Consider the following 14,897-nt stretch of genomic DNA (forward strand, 5'->3'; position numbering starts at 1 on the left):
GCACGGGGACCCCGAAACCACGAAGAGACGCTCCCACCCGAGAAGTGCAACCGGTGGCTCCTTACAAGGCACCGGGGCTCCTCGTCCCCTGCGCAGCACAGCCGAGCTTTGCGTCTCGTTAACCTCACCACTTCTCATTCGCCTGACTCCTTCATGGAAGCGGGGAGTAACACGTTCGGAAGAGCAACGAGCATCATGCTGCTAGAAGAGCGGAGAGACCATGCAGACCAGCAACCGGAGCGTCCTTCCAGCTTTTATGATCTGCCCAGTCCAAAAACGGTGACAACCCCTCGAAAGGCATCATGGTCCAATGCTCCTGTTTCAAATTCATCTTCACCCTCCTGCGCAGGAATCCACCCACAGTCGGGCTCGCGGGACGTGGCCATCGGGCACACCAGCGCCGAGGCACACATCACCTCGAGCTCCTCCGGGCTCCAGCGAGGTCTCTGCCCGCAGCAGCAAGCCCAGCTTTCTCTTCCCTGCACAAGGGAGAAGACTGGTTGGACAAAACCTCATTATTTGCCTTCTAGGAAACACAAGACCATAATTTCCTTGCACAATCCCATAGTATGCCAGCTGGATCACCAGGGATTGGGGACTGGAAACCAAAAATCCATCCCTCTCCCCAGAGGAGACCCTTGTGTTGCCCTTGGCCAGAGAGCATTGGCCCAGTGAAGACCACCACGGCCCTCGGGGGAAACCATTGCTTTGTCTTAAGTGAAAAAAAAAAAAAAAAAAGAAAAACCCAAAAATGGAAAAAACTGAGGTCTGTTACGCCTTTACATTCGTCTTGTGACCTCAGGTCTTATTTCCACGGGTTGCAGCCCTATGAAGATCCAGATTCATCTTCAAGCGCACCAGTAAGCCACGTGCTGGCACTCAGGCTCTGCCGAGCCTTCCCTCCCCACGCCCACAGCTCCCGCAGCCCGGGTCGGGGCCGCGACCACGCCACGCAGCCCATACCCGACAGCGCCCAGCAGCCTTTGTCCAGAGGCGCCCCGGTGCTGAGCTTCGCCACGTCCAGGATGGGGACGGGGAGGGCTTGCTGGCTGCGGGAGTGTTAAAAACAAGACCACACCACCCCCCCGCCACAAAAGGGCAAACACAAATGTCCCCCCCACCCGGGGATGCTGCCCGCGCCGGCGATGCGGTCGACACAAACCCCTTCCCCGAGCAACCAGGGAGGGGGCAGGGGCGGTGGAGGCCTCGCTTACAGCACCCTTGTGTTAGAACGTCCATGACTGCCAGCACTATTCTTCACCTTGTCACTTCCCATTATCTTAAACCAACGGGGCCGCATTCAGTGGCTCCACTTGGGAGAGAGCGACGTGGCTCTGCGGGGGCCGGGGGAAGGAGAGGCAGCGTGCACTGGGGGTCACGGCAGCACGCAGCTAACGCACGCAGCCGGCCCAACACCGACCCGCGCAGGGCTCCCGGCCGGGAGGGAACAATAAGTTCTTCGAGGATTAGCGCTCAGTTTCCCTAAACCCCCACGGGGGTCAGCTGGAAACCCTCCAGCGTTTACCTGCAGAATCGTCAAGGCTGGAGCTCCCTCAGGAGTGAGGTCTGCCTGGGGACCTTCCGACACGGACGCTGTCACCCGCCTGCGGTCAGACCAGCCCAGCAACAGCCGTGGCAAAAAGAGAAAAGAAAAAAATAAAGCAAAGCATGGAGGAGCTCGGCCTTTGCGGAATCACCTGCGGCTGAGCCTCCCGCGGCGAGCGCGGGCCGACGCTTTCTGGCCACGCAGAATTGCATCGCGCCAGCTTCGACGCTCCTTGCTCGCTGCCTTCCTCTGGATCCGGATCTTCCGAGGGCGTTTCTGCACGCCCACGCCGTTGTGGCTGCGTTCCCCTACCTGACCTAGTTTCTACTTTCCACAGGGCTACTGAAAAGGTTCCGTAACAAGCAAAAGCATGAGGGGTGTTTTGAGGGCTTTGCTTTCATTTCACTCCTTAAACCAGGACTATTTTTTAATCTGCTCCCTCTGTAAACCCAGCTGCCTTAGTTACCATGAGCCCAACTCAGAGGGAGACGGAAAATCCTTTAAAAATTACCTAAAGCAGCTTTTTTAAAATACCTAAAAATACCGAGAGGTAAAAGCACAGCATCATGGGAATTTTAGGGCACGGGGAAAAGAAGTCCCGAGCGCGGCACCGGGACACTGCTGGCAGACACGCTCTCGTCCACCGCGCGGTCTGTCACGACGCACCGGCTCCTCCGCGCCCCACACGCTACCCCTGCCCATTCCGCGTGTCACTGCAACGCAGCTCCCCAAGGGAGGAAACTTTGGTGTGGCTGATTTAGGAAGCAGCGAGTGCTCCACAAACCCGTTCATGTCCCACGCTGTGGGTGTGCGGACAACACACGGATGAGCCCTCAGCTTCTCAGGACCAATGCCACCACCCTGGGAAGGGACAGCGTGCCGAAGGTGCTGCCCTGGGCCATCCTTCGCAAGTACCCTACTCACGACGCGCTACGGAAGGTAAAAGAGAAGGCGAGAGAGAAAGAGGAATTAAGATGAAGCAGAGAGAAAGAGAAGGGGCTGGGCTCTAGCCCGGAGGCGACGGCCACAGCAGGGCTGGGTAGGAAGCAGAGAGGAGAGCAACCGAAAGCATAAAGCTGGTGACAGCCAGAAAGAGTGGAGTTGGAGGCAGGGGGACAGAACAAAAAAAAAAAATATTCTAGGGCATCTGCCCTTTGGAAGGATGCAGGAGCCACCTCTTCAAAGTGGCAGCCAATGGCATTTCTTGACAACAAACTGGCCACGGGCATGTGCCACCACGCACGACACGTCTGTCCCTGCTGCGAGCCAGAAACGGTCCTCGCCCACCAATCCTTTCCCTTCCCTCTGCCAACACCAGCACGTCTCCCCCCCGCCACCCTCCGCTCCCTTGGTGGTTAATAGCTTCTCATCCGGGGCTGGCAGGGGGTGCTTGGAAAGATTGCAGGCAGGAAAATTATCCAGGAACAGGATTCCTCCTCAGCACGTTATTATAAGCTTGCTGGAAGCCAAACAATTAAGGCAATTGTTTCCCTGCTCTCATTTAGCTGTTTTGTATACACACAGACTTTCTGCTGGTCCACTGACCCCTGCTCGCCTCCACCACCACGCGGACGTCACGCAGCCGGGCTGCCGGCTCCGGCCAGCTGATCTCCGGCGAGCCCAGCTCTTATCTGCTCCCTGTAAAACACATTCTCATTAACCAGAATTAAACCAGCGTTAATCTAGAATCATGACTGACGGCCGTATTAAAACATTAAGTGTTCCTAGCCAGGAGCAGCAGTGCCTCTGGATCGGGGGGATACTCTGGCATCCCACCAGGGCTCACAGCTCAGGGCTACAGCTCCAGCTGTAAAATGGGAGAGTTTTTGCAACCAGGTGAAGAAAAATGAAGTTATTCAAGGCGAAACGCGGTTTGAGAGTTGTGCTCCCTACTCTGCCTCGCCACAGATGGGTCACTGCGCCGCTCGACACACACAGAAACCTCCCCCCACCCTGGGAAGTCACCGAGTGGGTGACAGGACGGGTTCCCCGTGACGAGGGACAGGGGAGATTTGCAGCGAAAATCCTTTGTCGCACCCCCAGCGCAGGGAGAGGCGCTGGGGAGAGGAGGGCTCCGAGCGGGGACTCCCTGCCTCGGGGCGACCGCGGAGCAGAGTCGCTTCACCTCTCTGCTCCCAGCCTCGGAACGGCCGAGGGTTAATCAGCTAATTGTTCGTAAGGCGGTTTGAGACCTTCGCGTTGAAGGGGAGATATCAAGGGCAATTATTTTAGTCATCTGCGCGGATCAGGAAAGGTATTTGATAACGTAATACAACGGTGGCAAACAGAGCTTTTATGTTATCCCGAGGGCTCTCGCTGTCCATTTGGTGCCAACGTTTGCTCAGCGGGAGGCTTACAAGGCTATTTTATCCATAAAGAGCCAACCACCCCCTCGGAGAAATGCTTCTGAGTCACAGCCACCAGGCAGGCAGCTCCCAACCCCGCACATAAAACCCGCAGCCAAACGTCCTCCCCCCGGGGAGCGGGGAGTTGGAGTGTTACGGGGAGCAGCTGCTCTGGAGAGGGAAGGTTTACAAGTGTGGGGGGTTAAGTACGACTAACAGGAGTCAAGGGATGGTAGCGTCAGGTCAGCGAGCGGGTGCTTGAACAGGAGGCCTCGGAGGGGAGAGGCAGTGCTACAGGGAGATAAACGCTTGCTTGATTTATTTTAAAAATTAATTTGATGGCCCCGTGCTGCCTTGAGACAAACGAGCACCTGCCCCTTCGGCTCCAGCACCGCCAACCTTTCTGCGCGCCCGCTCTCCTCCCAGCCACCGGGGTCTGGCTTCCCCTTCAGGCAGAGAGGAAGAGGATTTTAAACTTGAAAGATTTCTACCCCAGAGGGCTAACAGAGGGGGAAGGGGGGTTCAAAGCTACAGATGAGTTCACAGCCACTAGAGCAGCTCTGCATTTGCTCCCTGCTCACAGCGGGTCTGAAATCCCCCTTAGCTACGATCCTCCCCCCTCCCCTCCAATCCCTACCCCTCCCCAAACCAAAATGAATAGGAAATGAAGTGTGGCTCCGTGGAGACAATGGTTTATTGTAAAGTTTTTGCTGCGACGCACGGTATAAAAACCTGCCAAGACACATGTAAACATTCGCAACCGCCAGGCTCCTCCATAATGAAAAGCTATAAAGAACACCCAGGTGGGAAGCACAATACTACCAGCTAATTAAAGTAACCAATAATATTCCTCCCAGGAATGCAAGAGTGTGTTCCGCCCAGCGCCGGGCAATCTGGAGGCCAGAGCCAGCCCTGCCACCGACTCCTGACCTCAGACAAGTCCTTCTCCCCACCGGTCGGTCTCCGTCTGTCCGACAGGGAGCAGTTCGTCAGCGCACAGTGAGCTGCGTTTGCAATCGGACCTCGCGCTTCGGCGGTTTCGGGTTTTTGCCACGTACGGGGGCCATGGCGCGACCTGGGAAGCCTGCTCCTTCCATAAGCCCCGGCTTCATTAAGCTGCAGCCACGCAATCCTACCCAGGGAAGGCCACGGCCATAAACATTGACAAGGCATATATTCCTCCTGAAAAATGGGAGCTCCTAGTGACAGGGTTAATGATGTTTGAGCAGCCTCTCACCCTGAGCTCCACATATCCCAGCCTTAATGTGCTGGCCTCCTTCCTCCACCCCCAAAGGGACAGGAGAGGGAAGGGGGGGGGAACAGCGACCTCCAATGCCAGATATTTTCTACATCAGTGAATTCCCAGGGCCAGCGGAATAAAGCAGAACACTCATACATGGAGAAACAGGCAGCAAAAAAGGTCAAATCCACACACACACACACACCCCCGCCCCGAGGAGGAGAGGGGCTTGTTTCGCAGGGATGGAGAGAAGATGAACCTCCGCTGGCTCTTACCCTTTCCCGCATCGACAGGAGAGGTCTCCATGCCAACATTATCAATCCGTTATAGCCAGACAATTCTCTTTCACTCGCCACTATTTCTGAGCCGTGCTGCAGCTCGGCGTTCCTTAGCACCCAGCAGAAAAGGCTGTTTCTGTGCGGGAAGCGCGCAGGGCGCCGTATCGACCTCGGCATCTCATTATCCTTCCTTCCGCTTTCCCCAAACACGCTAAATCCACCTCCTCCCCGCTCTGCTACAGAACACATTTCGGCAAGGGATTATCGCGCCGGTGAGCACACCGTCCTCCGGCACACGTTCACCTCCACGCAGGCCCCGTGGCCCCCCCAGCACCATCCTGCGCCCTTCGGCAAAGCCCACCCTCCCAGCTGGAGACAGCGCTGGGCTCCGTCTCCCGCCCCACCGATGGACCGGATGCGAAGGCTGAGCGAAATCAGCTGCTAGGAACGAGGGCCAGAAGCGGGGTTACGCTCGGAAGCTTGGGTGTGTTTCTCCCCCGGAGAAAATAAAATAGCTTTAAGACCAAATTCATCCCCCCCTACAAAGCTCATCTCATTTGTACTTCAAAGAGTTATTTCCTACCAGGCGGCTCTGGACGCCTGCTCTTCAGAGAGCTCATTACCTCCCTCTTTACAGACTTGGCTCCCACCCCAGTCAGAAATGGGCGCTTACGCAGCGCCAGTCGAACGCCCGCAAACAAACCCGTTACACAGCCCACTAAAGGCGCCCCTTCCCAGCTTAAACCTGGGTGAACAACCTCAGAATTCAACACCTCCGTTCAGCAGCCGTAACTCTCTCGAAACCACACCGAGAGTCACACACAGAGAAACAAACAGAAGGGAAGATGAAGGGGACAGCGCTGACAAGGCTCCCCCGGGGCCCGTGCCGCTGCATTCGTAACAAGATGTGAAAGCCCAAGCAGCACGAAGGCTTTGAACGGTCACGGGGTGCTACCAGCTGGAGCACCGGGCCAATCTGGAGGTGCAAAGAGCATCCTGGAGGCCAAGGCACCTTACCTTCTTGGAGAGCGAGGAGACATTCAACCCAAATCTTTGAGCCCTTTCCTTTAATTTATCCATGTTTACCTATAAAGACATAGGAAACAATTTACATTTCTTTTAAATCACTGTCACTCGAGTTGCAGGGGTAGAGATAAGGCCACCTCTGGGAAAAGCCTCCTGGAACAGACCTGTGCCCAGCGATCAGCCCCAGGGAAAAACCCCCCAGGCACTGTGCTGCCACCCAGCAGCAGCTCCGGCTCGCACCCAGGGCCGCGGGACAGAACCAGCACCCCAAAGGAAGCAGCCAGGAACTGCCAGCCTGCCCCTTCGCCTCCTCAAACCAACCGAAGGATCAGCACCCAGGTGCCGCTCCCCCTCCCGAAGGAGCGACCGCTCCTTTCGTTTCACACCATTACTGCTCAGCCAGCTGCACCCAGTACCTTTCCAGCAGCACAAACAGAAAATCAACAGCTTTGGAGGCAAACTTGCCAGTTCTCCTAACAGCTACTGCCGCTGCGATCTGGCTGCCATGGGTTTAAGCAGCCATCGCTGCACCCTCACCCTTCCGCACCCTCACCCTTCCGAAACCATCACGTCACATCTGAGCAGGCCCCCGGGCCAAGCAGCTCCCCAGCACATCACCCAGCCTGCCTGGTTACCCAGAGAGGCGCCAGCCATCGTCACAGCGCTTATCCCTAACGAGCCCCGACCTTCAGGGATGAGCCTTCCACCGCACATAGCTCTGCAGAGCAAGCTCTGCTGCTATTCTGCCTCACGGATGGCTCACGCAAGACCTTTCGTGCCCCTGGCACCAGAAAAGCCTTGGACCTCGCCTGGCGATGGGCCTTGGCTCAGCTTAACTCTGCTCCGCTCGTCCTCAATCGAGCGTGCACACACCGAGCCGGCCGCCCAGCGTGACGGAGCGCTCAGCCCCACACACTTCGGTGCCTCCTACTTCGACCTGGAAGTCAGAGAGGCAAAGCAGCACCGGCCCCTCAAGGCAGAGTGATTTACCCCAGGTGATTCGTCATCTCCACTCCTGAAGCACAATTCAAGCAGTTCAAAGAAAAAGTGAGAATGAAAACAGGGCATATGAAGAGAAAAAAAAAAAAAAAAAAATCTATCTATCTATCTCCACCTTTGTTCCTTTCAGCATTTCATTCTAAAGTCAGCCTGTGGGAAAACTGCCAGAAGAGGCAGCCGGGTACGGGAGCCCACCCAGCTCAGCGCAGGCTGGGCATCGGGGCGGGCTACGCCGTTCGCTCTCACCCCACAGAGGTTGCTCCTGAACCATTTTGGTAGCTCCTGCAAACAGGAACCACTTCCTACAAACCACGGCGCGTGTTCAGGGCCTGACCAGTAAGTCAAGAACAAGAAGCGTTTCTTACCGTGGGTTTGCTGTCTGCAGAGAGGCCTGAAACGAGGAAGCAAGAAAAAGAAATCCCAGTTAGAGAACAAACATCAGGAGCAGCACCCTACCTAAAAGGGGGCGCAGCAAAGCCACAGCCTTGCCCCTGTCCCAGCACGGTGAGGAGCTGCCTGCCCCGTTTTTCCCAGCTTCTCTCTCTGCTCACTACAGAATGAGTCTCCCAATTTCTTTTCCACCTTCAAATCAGCTTCTCCACCCGCAAAGCTGCCGCCATCCCACCTTGCCAAGGCAGCTGTGGCCACTGAACCCGACATTTTATGAAGCCAAACGACGTTGGGCGTTCTGTTCAAGGACACCACCAAAAAGGCCAGCTTGTGTTTCCAGTCGTGCTTAGGAAACAGATGCTGGGGAAAACATCTGAGCTACCGAGGGAACAACACGTGGCCCTTTCTTCCCAATTCTACAGTTCCCACCCAGAGCTCCTGAGCGCCATCAGGAAAAGGGACAGAAGTGAAAACAAAGGTGGTCCCACCGGCAGGGTTGTTTCAGGTTTTTTTTTTCCCTAGGAATAATTAAATATTTGCAGTAAAGTCACTCCAGGAATTGGTTCTGCTTCACCTCCTCACCTTTAGTCGAAACTGTGGCCAAACCAAACCTGCCGAAGGCAAACAGAGCTTGGTCAGAGACTCGGGGGAAGATAAGGGCAGCCAGTACCCGACATGTCGAGTCCCAGGCACGAGATTTCCCTTCAAATACTTCTCATGAGCGTACTTGAGCAGAACTGGTTTGGGGGCAAGATCAACCAGAACACACCAAATACGATTGCTGTGGCAGCTCCCGCACTTACTCTGCGGACAGCGAGTCCCCGCTGCCTTCACCAAACCAACGCAGTGCCCAGGCTGCGAGCTGGGTCACCAGCAGCTCACCACTTTCCCCTTTCCTTGCCAGAATAACTGAGAACTGCCGGAAATTCCACTGGTATTTTAGCCCAAGCAACCAGTAAAGCACTCATCAAGCGCTCCGCAATCAGACACAGCCCAAATCAGTCCTGGGGGTCTCCTGCCTCACGAGGAGCCCCCTCTCCCTGCAGGTGTAACACAAACCTGCCAGCAAGCCCTTGGCTCAGGCTGCGGGCAACCTCCGCCTCGTTTTTCAGGCTCCTCCCCAGCGCTGATGTCCCACCACCCCAGCGCAGCACAGAGCCACGTTCACCTCCCACCGGCAGGCACGTCCGGAGCAGCCTTCTCCCAGGCAAGAAGAGGGGAGAAGGCTCCAGGCATAGACTCACCGAGCTGCCCGCGCTGCCTTCTTGCTCTCCAGGCTCACGGGGACGTTGAAGCGTTCAGCCCTCTTCTGCATTCGCTGGAGGAAGGGAGAGAAAGGAACCAAATGAGGAAGAGCGAAGATTTGAAGGGTACGGAAAGGGGGTTCTGCAGATGGAGAGAGGCAAACTCAGCACCAGCGTGCCCTGCTGGACCAGCAGCGCGCAGTCCGGAAAGGGGAAAACCACCCCCCTGCACCCATGGGTAAAGGGAGAGCTGCTGCTGCAGGCACCTTCCGTGGGCTCCTGCCATCCAAGAAGCCACCCCGCAGCCTCCAGGAGGAATGCTTGACCCAAAGGCGCTCTCATGTTCTGATAAACACAGGCCAAATTAAAAGAAAAAAAACCAAACCAAAACCAAACCAACCAATAAAACCCAGTGTGCCATTAGTGCGCCACTCCCAGAGCGTTCCCAGGGAAGATGTGCCAAACGAGAATGGCACCGGGGAGCTGACAGAGACGGGTGACTGTTTTAAGATGCCACAAGGCTGCGACTCGCACTGGAGGCTGGGACGCGGGCACGCAGGCCGAAGCGTGGCACACCTCGCCCGGGGAAGCCCTCGTGCCAGAGGGAACGGAGCAGTGCTCCTGGCAGGGACTACAAAGGCAGCGGCCCTGACTTCCCTCCTGGAGGCAGGAAGCAAGCGGTAGGCACAACCGGCTCTGGCTGATTTGGAAGGAGAGAGGCAAACAACATTTCCTTTTCTTTCCCGCTAAGCAAAAAGCCAAGTACGCAAGAAAAGGGGATGGGGGGTGGGGGTGGTGTTTGTTTTCAGGGAACTTATTTATCTGGCGCAAGCCTTTTCATGAGAGACGGCACCATTCATGCAGCTGGCGCAGCCTCGCAAGCGGAGTTTGCCATGAGCGGCGTGATTCGAGACGAAATTCAGCTGCGTAGAAAGGACTCGGCCCGCTGCCCTTGCCGCGGGCACGGCTCGCCTGGCGTAGAGCAACGCCGCCCTGCGCACGGAAAAGCTGGGAAACATCGGGCGTGCAAGGGTTCGCGCCTACGAGTATTAAATCCCCTTAGAAGCTTAAGGGAAATATTTAACATTTTTTTATTACACAAGGGCCCAGAAATGTGCTTGGTGCTTTAAAGGTTAGAGAAACAGAGATTGTTTTAATGGAAACATTTACTTTAGCCGAAAGCACAGCGAGGAGCACAATCAACACGTGCATCAAAACATAAACGTTTAGGAAAGCCCGATGAGGAACGGCCTCAGCGCCGAGGAGCCTGTGCTCAGCTGAGTAGAAGCAATAAAGGCGCCACCGCAGTCCAAGCACGTTTCCTTACTCTTCCTGACACTTTGCGGAACAGCCAAGAGGAACAGCTCAAGGGGCAGCTTCCAGAAGGACCCGCGGCTGCGGACAAGCCGTGCCAAATCGGAGCCAAGGCCCCACCAGCCCCAAGTGCCCCCGAAAGGGCCGGGTACGCTCGGGGGAGGGGGTCTGCCCCCCTCTGCACAAAGGGCTGACTGCGCTTCAGGCTGCGCTCACATTTGCATTCGTTTATCCCCGGTGGTCGCCCTTCCTGGGAATTGGTCTCCTTGCTTTTTGAATTCCTCTGTTTCTAGCACCCTCAACAGCCCACGGCAACAGCCCCCCAGCGTTCCATTACGCAGCGTACAGGAAAATAAGCCCCTTTTATCTTCAAAAACCATCTACGGCAATTTTGCCAAGACTTGATTCAACCTCAATCAAAAAAAAAAAAAAAGCGGATTCCCTGCTAACAGGTTCGGCAGAATTTGGAGAAAAACAAAGGGCAAGAGCGTAACGTCAGCAAGGTCGCTTAACGAGCAACTGAACCAGCTTCAGCCGAGGGCAGCCCCACGTGGCGGGGGACGTCGCTCCTTCAGCCACACTGCCAGCCCACATCAGGGACCGCGTTTCTCCTCGTTACTCCTTCGCTGAGGTCATAATCCTCCGCTTGCGACATCACCTTGGTTGCTGTGGCAATGATCGTGTCCCAAACAGAAGATTAAAACTCTAAAGTGAGGGCGAACAGCAGGGAGACAAGAATCGGGTTCTCATAGCGACGTCGTTCTTATGGAACACGAGGAAAAAAATACAGGGGAGGAGCAGAGAACCACACTCACGGACTCCTGAGCCTCAAGGCTCCGCAAAACCTCCCCAGAGGAGCGGGCAGCTTCCAAGCGTGTTCGTTTTAAACGAGCCCAGCAAATGGAAGCGCCCGAGTTGAGAGAAGATAAAGACAAGATGATGGGTCAAGCTCGCAGCAGCTCCCCCCCAGCCGCGCACGCGTCACAGCGTATGCGCAACAACACTCTGGAGCAATCGGGCTCGCAGCAAGGCCCGCGGGGCGGGGACATGCCGCGGCCTGGTGAACCCCGCAGCAGAACTTCTCACGTTCGTAATAGCAGGAAAACACAATTTATACGGCAGGGTGGTAACAGAGGCGGCTCAAGTCTATCGGCCTTTATCATCCAGAGCCGAGGACGCTAGGGGGCAAAGGCCACCTCTGTCTGCAACGGAACGACACCCCCGGACCGCCTCAGCTTGTCGCTGCTAAGTGGGGAATATTGAGGCAGGGTCAGTGGTGGTTAGTGGCAGAAAGCAGCCGGGGAAGGGGCATTAGCAGCCAATCGAGGGGAGCATTCCTTGCGACCTCGGCCTCAAAGCGAAAGGTGTTGTGGGGTCACCACCCCGCCAGCTCGCTCCACAGCCAGCGACCGGTCATTAATATAAAAATCGAGGGAAAATAAAGCAGGTTTACAAGGGGAGCGCTGGCACAACCCCAGCAGCGCACAAAGGAGATGCGGAATGAAGCGAACGAGGAAACCGGCGCTGCAGAAGGAACCTTACCTCCATCTGCGAGATCTCCGACGTGATTTTCACCACCTTCTTTTCCGTAATCCTAGAGGTGTTGGGAAAAGGGAGAAATGGGTCAGAACAGCCCCCACTGGTGTCACAGGCCTGCCCCAGGGCCTCCTCCCAGCCCCCCCTCTCTGGCAAGAGCACCCCCATCCCAGCCGAGGGCCTGTTTTTGGAAGGAGAGCAGCCACAAGCCAGCATCCCCCTAGCGAGGGCAAGTTTTGAGCCAGACATTGATGCCAAAGTGAAGTACGAAGCCCGTGAAATTTAGAGCTGCAGTCTAGGGCGTATCAGGGGCAGGAAGCACACTGCCCAGCCATGGGCTCTCCCGGGAGCCTAACCAGCGCCTTGAGTACTCCCAAATTCTTTTGGCAAGGATGGAAACAAGCTGGAAAAGACAGGAGAACCAGCCCCACTCTCGCCCGTTCTCTACACTTGGAGGAGCCATTATCTCCTTAAGAGAAATGTTCTGCGATTTCAGTGGGGCGTCGCAGATGCATCTCGATGCCGGGCGGGTATCACAGCCAGAGGCTGCAAACCTGCACACCGAGGATAAGCCCCTGTCCATCTTAAGGCTCTTAACAGTAACGTTCAGCTCTTGTTAGAAGCCCAAAGCCTCGACTGTGAGCCCCCGAGAGCTTTATTCCTTTATGGCCCTCAAATACAAAGGATTGCTCTGTTCTAGTTCATGGGACAGCCCCAGGCAGCTTTCCCCGGGCAGCACTGGCACCCTGAGCCCCGGCTCCATTTCAAACACACACTTCCTGAACAATGTGCGGCCGACAACAGCGGGACCAGTAAAAAGACCGAACGAAAATATAATGGAGTGGGCGTGCTCCAAAGTTTATGCTCCGAAAACAGAGCTCAGGCTCGAGGGGGAAAACAAAAGAGGAAGAGACAAAGTTCGGAAGTTCCCAGGCTAAATGAAATAGCATCCTCCTCCTCCAAACAACTCCCATAAAACAGTGGGTCACAGCCAGCCTCATTAAGGCCTCCCATTTAGAAAAACGCGCTGCTTTTGTTCCAGACTCCCGGACAGGTTTCTCATTTTATGCCCTGAAAGGTAGTAATGGTTTAATGGCACTTTCACAGGAAGCAATTCTGCCTGGGACCTGGGACCTGGCGCTCCCGGCACAGCTCAGCAGGCACAGGACGCCCCCTCCTGCCCATGCACCCAGGGCTCGCTTCGGGCTCGCCTGGTCCTTCCAGCAGCCACGCAGACAGACAGACCGACCACCGTGTTCGCAGAGGGGGCTGAGGCAAGGGGCATAATCCTGCTCCAGCGTGTGCTGCGCCCTCCTGGCAGCCCAAACTCCAGAACGGGGCCATAGGAAGCGTCTCACCACCCCCTCCCCACACCCCGAGGGTTTGCTTTGGTCTACTCAGAAAGGATAGTTACACGTCCGGCGATTTTACAGGAGGCTCTTCCACTTTGACGGGCGGCTCTGCTGGGCTCTGCTCTTCCTCCTGCAAGTCAAGGAGTTGAGAGGAGGTCAGGTAACAAAAAATGCTGGCCAGCTGAGCAAAAGAGAGATGCCGTGGCAGGGACGCTGGCAAGACTTTTGGGCTCTGGCTGGTTTAAAAGGAACACACCTATAATTCAGCCCACGCGTACCCAGAGATTTGTGCGTTATGGCTCTTGCTCGGCCCACAAAGGCGAGCACACAGCGGTACCATGGGCTGACAGCCTCGGCCTGGCTGGGTTTGAGCACTGCTGGTTTGATCTGGTACCGACACAGACTCTGGATTTATCCAAAGTCTGCTCCCTTGGCAGAAAGCCTGGGCTTCGCAAGGCTTAGGAAATACCTGGAGCGAGATGGTCCCCAGCCCGCAAAGCGGAGCCAGCGAGGAACATGGGGGCTATGCAGCGCCCCCGCTCGATGCCCAGCATCAGTCTGGTAAGACCCAGCCACTTCTCACCAGCTACTTTTGGTGAAACGGGGGAGAAATCCTCCCTCTCCTCCAGCCGTCCCTGCAGGGCACGCGCCTGCCGAGCAGCGGAGCCTGACAAGGGGAAGAATCGCTTCCCACCAGTGCTTCCCCAGGTCGGGTCGCCTCTCCCCCCTTGGAACAAACTCCCCTGCTTTAGGGCTCGCTCCCGGAGCCCAGCCCGCCAGCGGGGCACCGGCTGGGCGGCTTTGTCTTATGTGTTCGTTCTTAAACGCACCCCACGCTCCAGCCACGTCTGCTGTTCAGCTCACGACAAAAACCACAGGGTGATGTGGTGGGAATCCAGCTGAGTGCGGGTGGAACAGCCCCATGCCGAGACTGCACGCCCTCCCCGAGGCCTCCCCCACGCGCTCTGCAGGCTAATGCAGCACCACAGAGCCTTTGCCACAAAGAAGAGTGGGTTTGGACCCAGCAAGGAACAAAACCAACGCTTTAAAATAGACATGGCCCCAGGTATTGCCTCGCTCCTGATTCGCGGAATGATGACGCAGCCAGCGGGAGGCTGCACGCTGCCGGGCAAACCCGAAGCCCCCACCCAGGATGGCTGCCCCAGAGGAGACTCACCTCTATTTCTTCTGCCAGGACATCTTCTTCGTTTGCTTCTTCTTCAGCTGGAGGACAAAACAACAGAGCAATCGCAGTAGCACGTTACTCCGGTGACATCTCTGGCTTCTCAGGCAAAGTTTACGAGGAGGATTTTACTCGGGGAAGCGGGGAGCAAAGGCAGTTGCAGCAAAGTGCTCAGACCCGGGCTCCTCGCTTCCACCCGAGTCCCACGCGAACAGAGGTCGAGGCCCAGGAGAATCCCTCACCACCAGGAGCCCCGATAGCCTTGGGAAGGAGCCGGCCGAGGCCCCCGCCGGCGCGCGGCACCCACCGTGCTCCTCCAGGTAAGCCTGAAGCCTGTTGATCAGATCCTGCTTGTTGCCTTTTGCTTCCAGGCCGCGGGCCAGGCACTCCTGCTTCAGCTCGGCCAACTGCATAAAGAGGGAACTTCCCGTTAGCGCGTGCAGG

General features: G+C 56.4%; 1 protein-coding gene across 2 annotated transcripts in view; it reads right to left on the minus strand.

Annotated features, from left to right (window-relative positions):
• Positions 1 to 14,866, minus strand: part of LOC104128278 (SAP domain containing ribonucleoprotein) — a 32,748-nt gene extending 17,882 nt beyond the window's left edge. For both annotated transcript variants that reach the window (XM_035896540.1, XM_009641036.2), the window contains exons 1-8: positions 14,761 to 14,866; positions 14,448 to 14,494; positions 13,333 to 13,400; positions 11,925 to 11,976; positions 9,069 to 9,142; positions 8,407 to 8,435; positions 7,800 to 7,825; positions 6,427 to 6,495 (exon numbers count right to left, since the gene is read on the minus strand). In XM_035896540.1, coding sequence (XP_035752433.1) covers positions 6,427 to 6,495; positions 7,800 to 7,825; positions 8,407 to 8,435; positions 9,069 to 9,142; positions 11,925 to 11,976; positions 13,333 to 13,400; positions 14,448 to 14,494; positions 14,761 to 14,866 — 471 coding nt within the window. The remainder of the gene's footprint in view (positions 1 to 6,426; positions 6,496 to 7,799; positions 7,826 to 8,406; positions 8,436 to 9,068; positions 9,143 to 11,924; positions 11,977 to 13,332; positions 13,401 to 14,447; positions 14,495 to 14,760) is intronic.
• Positions 14,867 to 14,897: the final 31 nt, after the last annotated feature.

This window comes from Egretta garzetta, unplaced genomic scaffold (assembly GCF_000687185.1).
Source record: "Egretta garzetta isolate BGI_Z169 unplaced genomic scaffold, ASM68718v1 scaffold926, whole genome shotgun sequence".
Taxonomy (NCBI): Eukaryota; Metazoa; Chordata; class Aves; order Pelecaniformes; family Ardeidae; genus Egretta; species Egretta garzetta.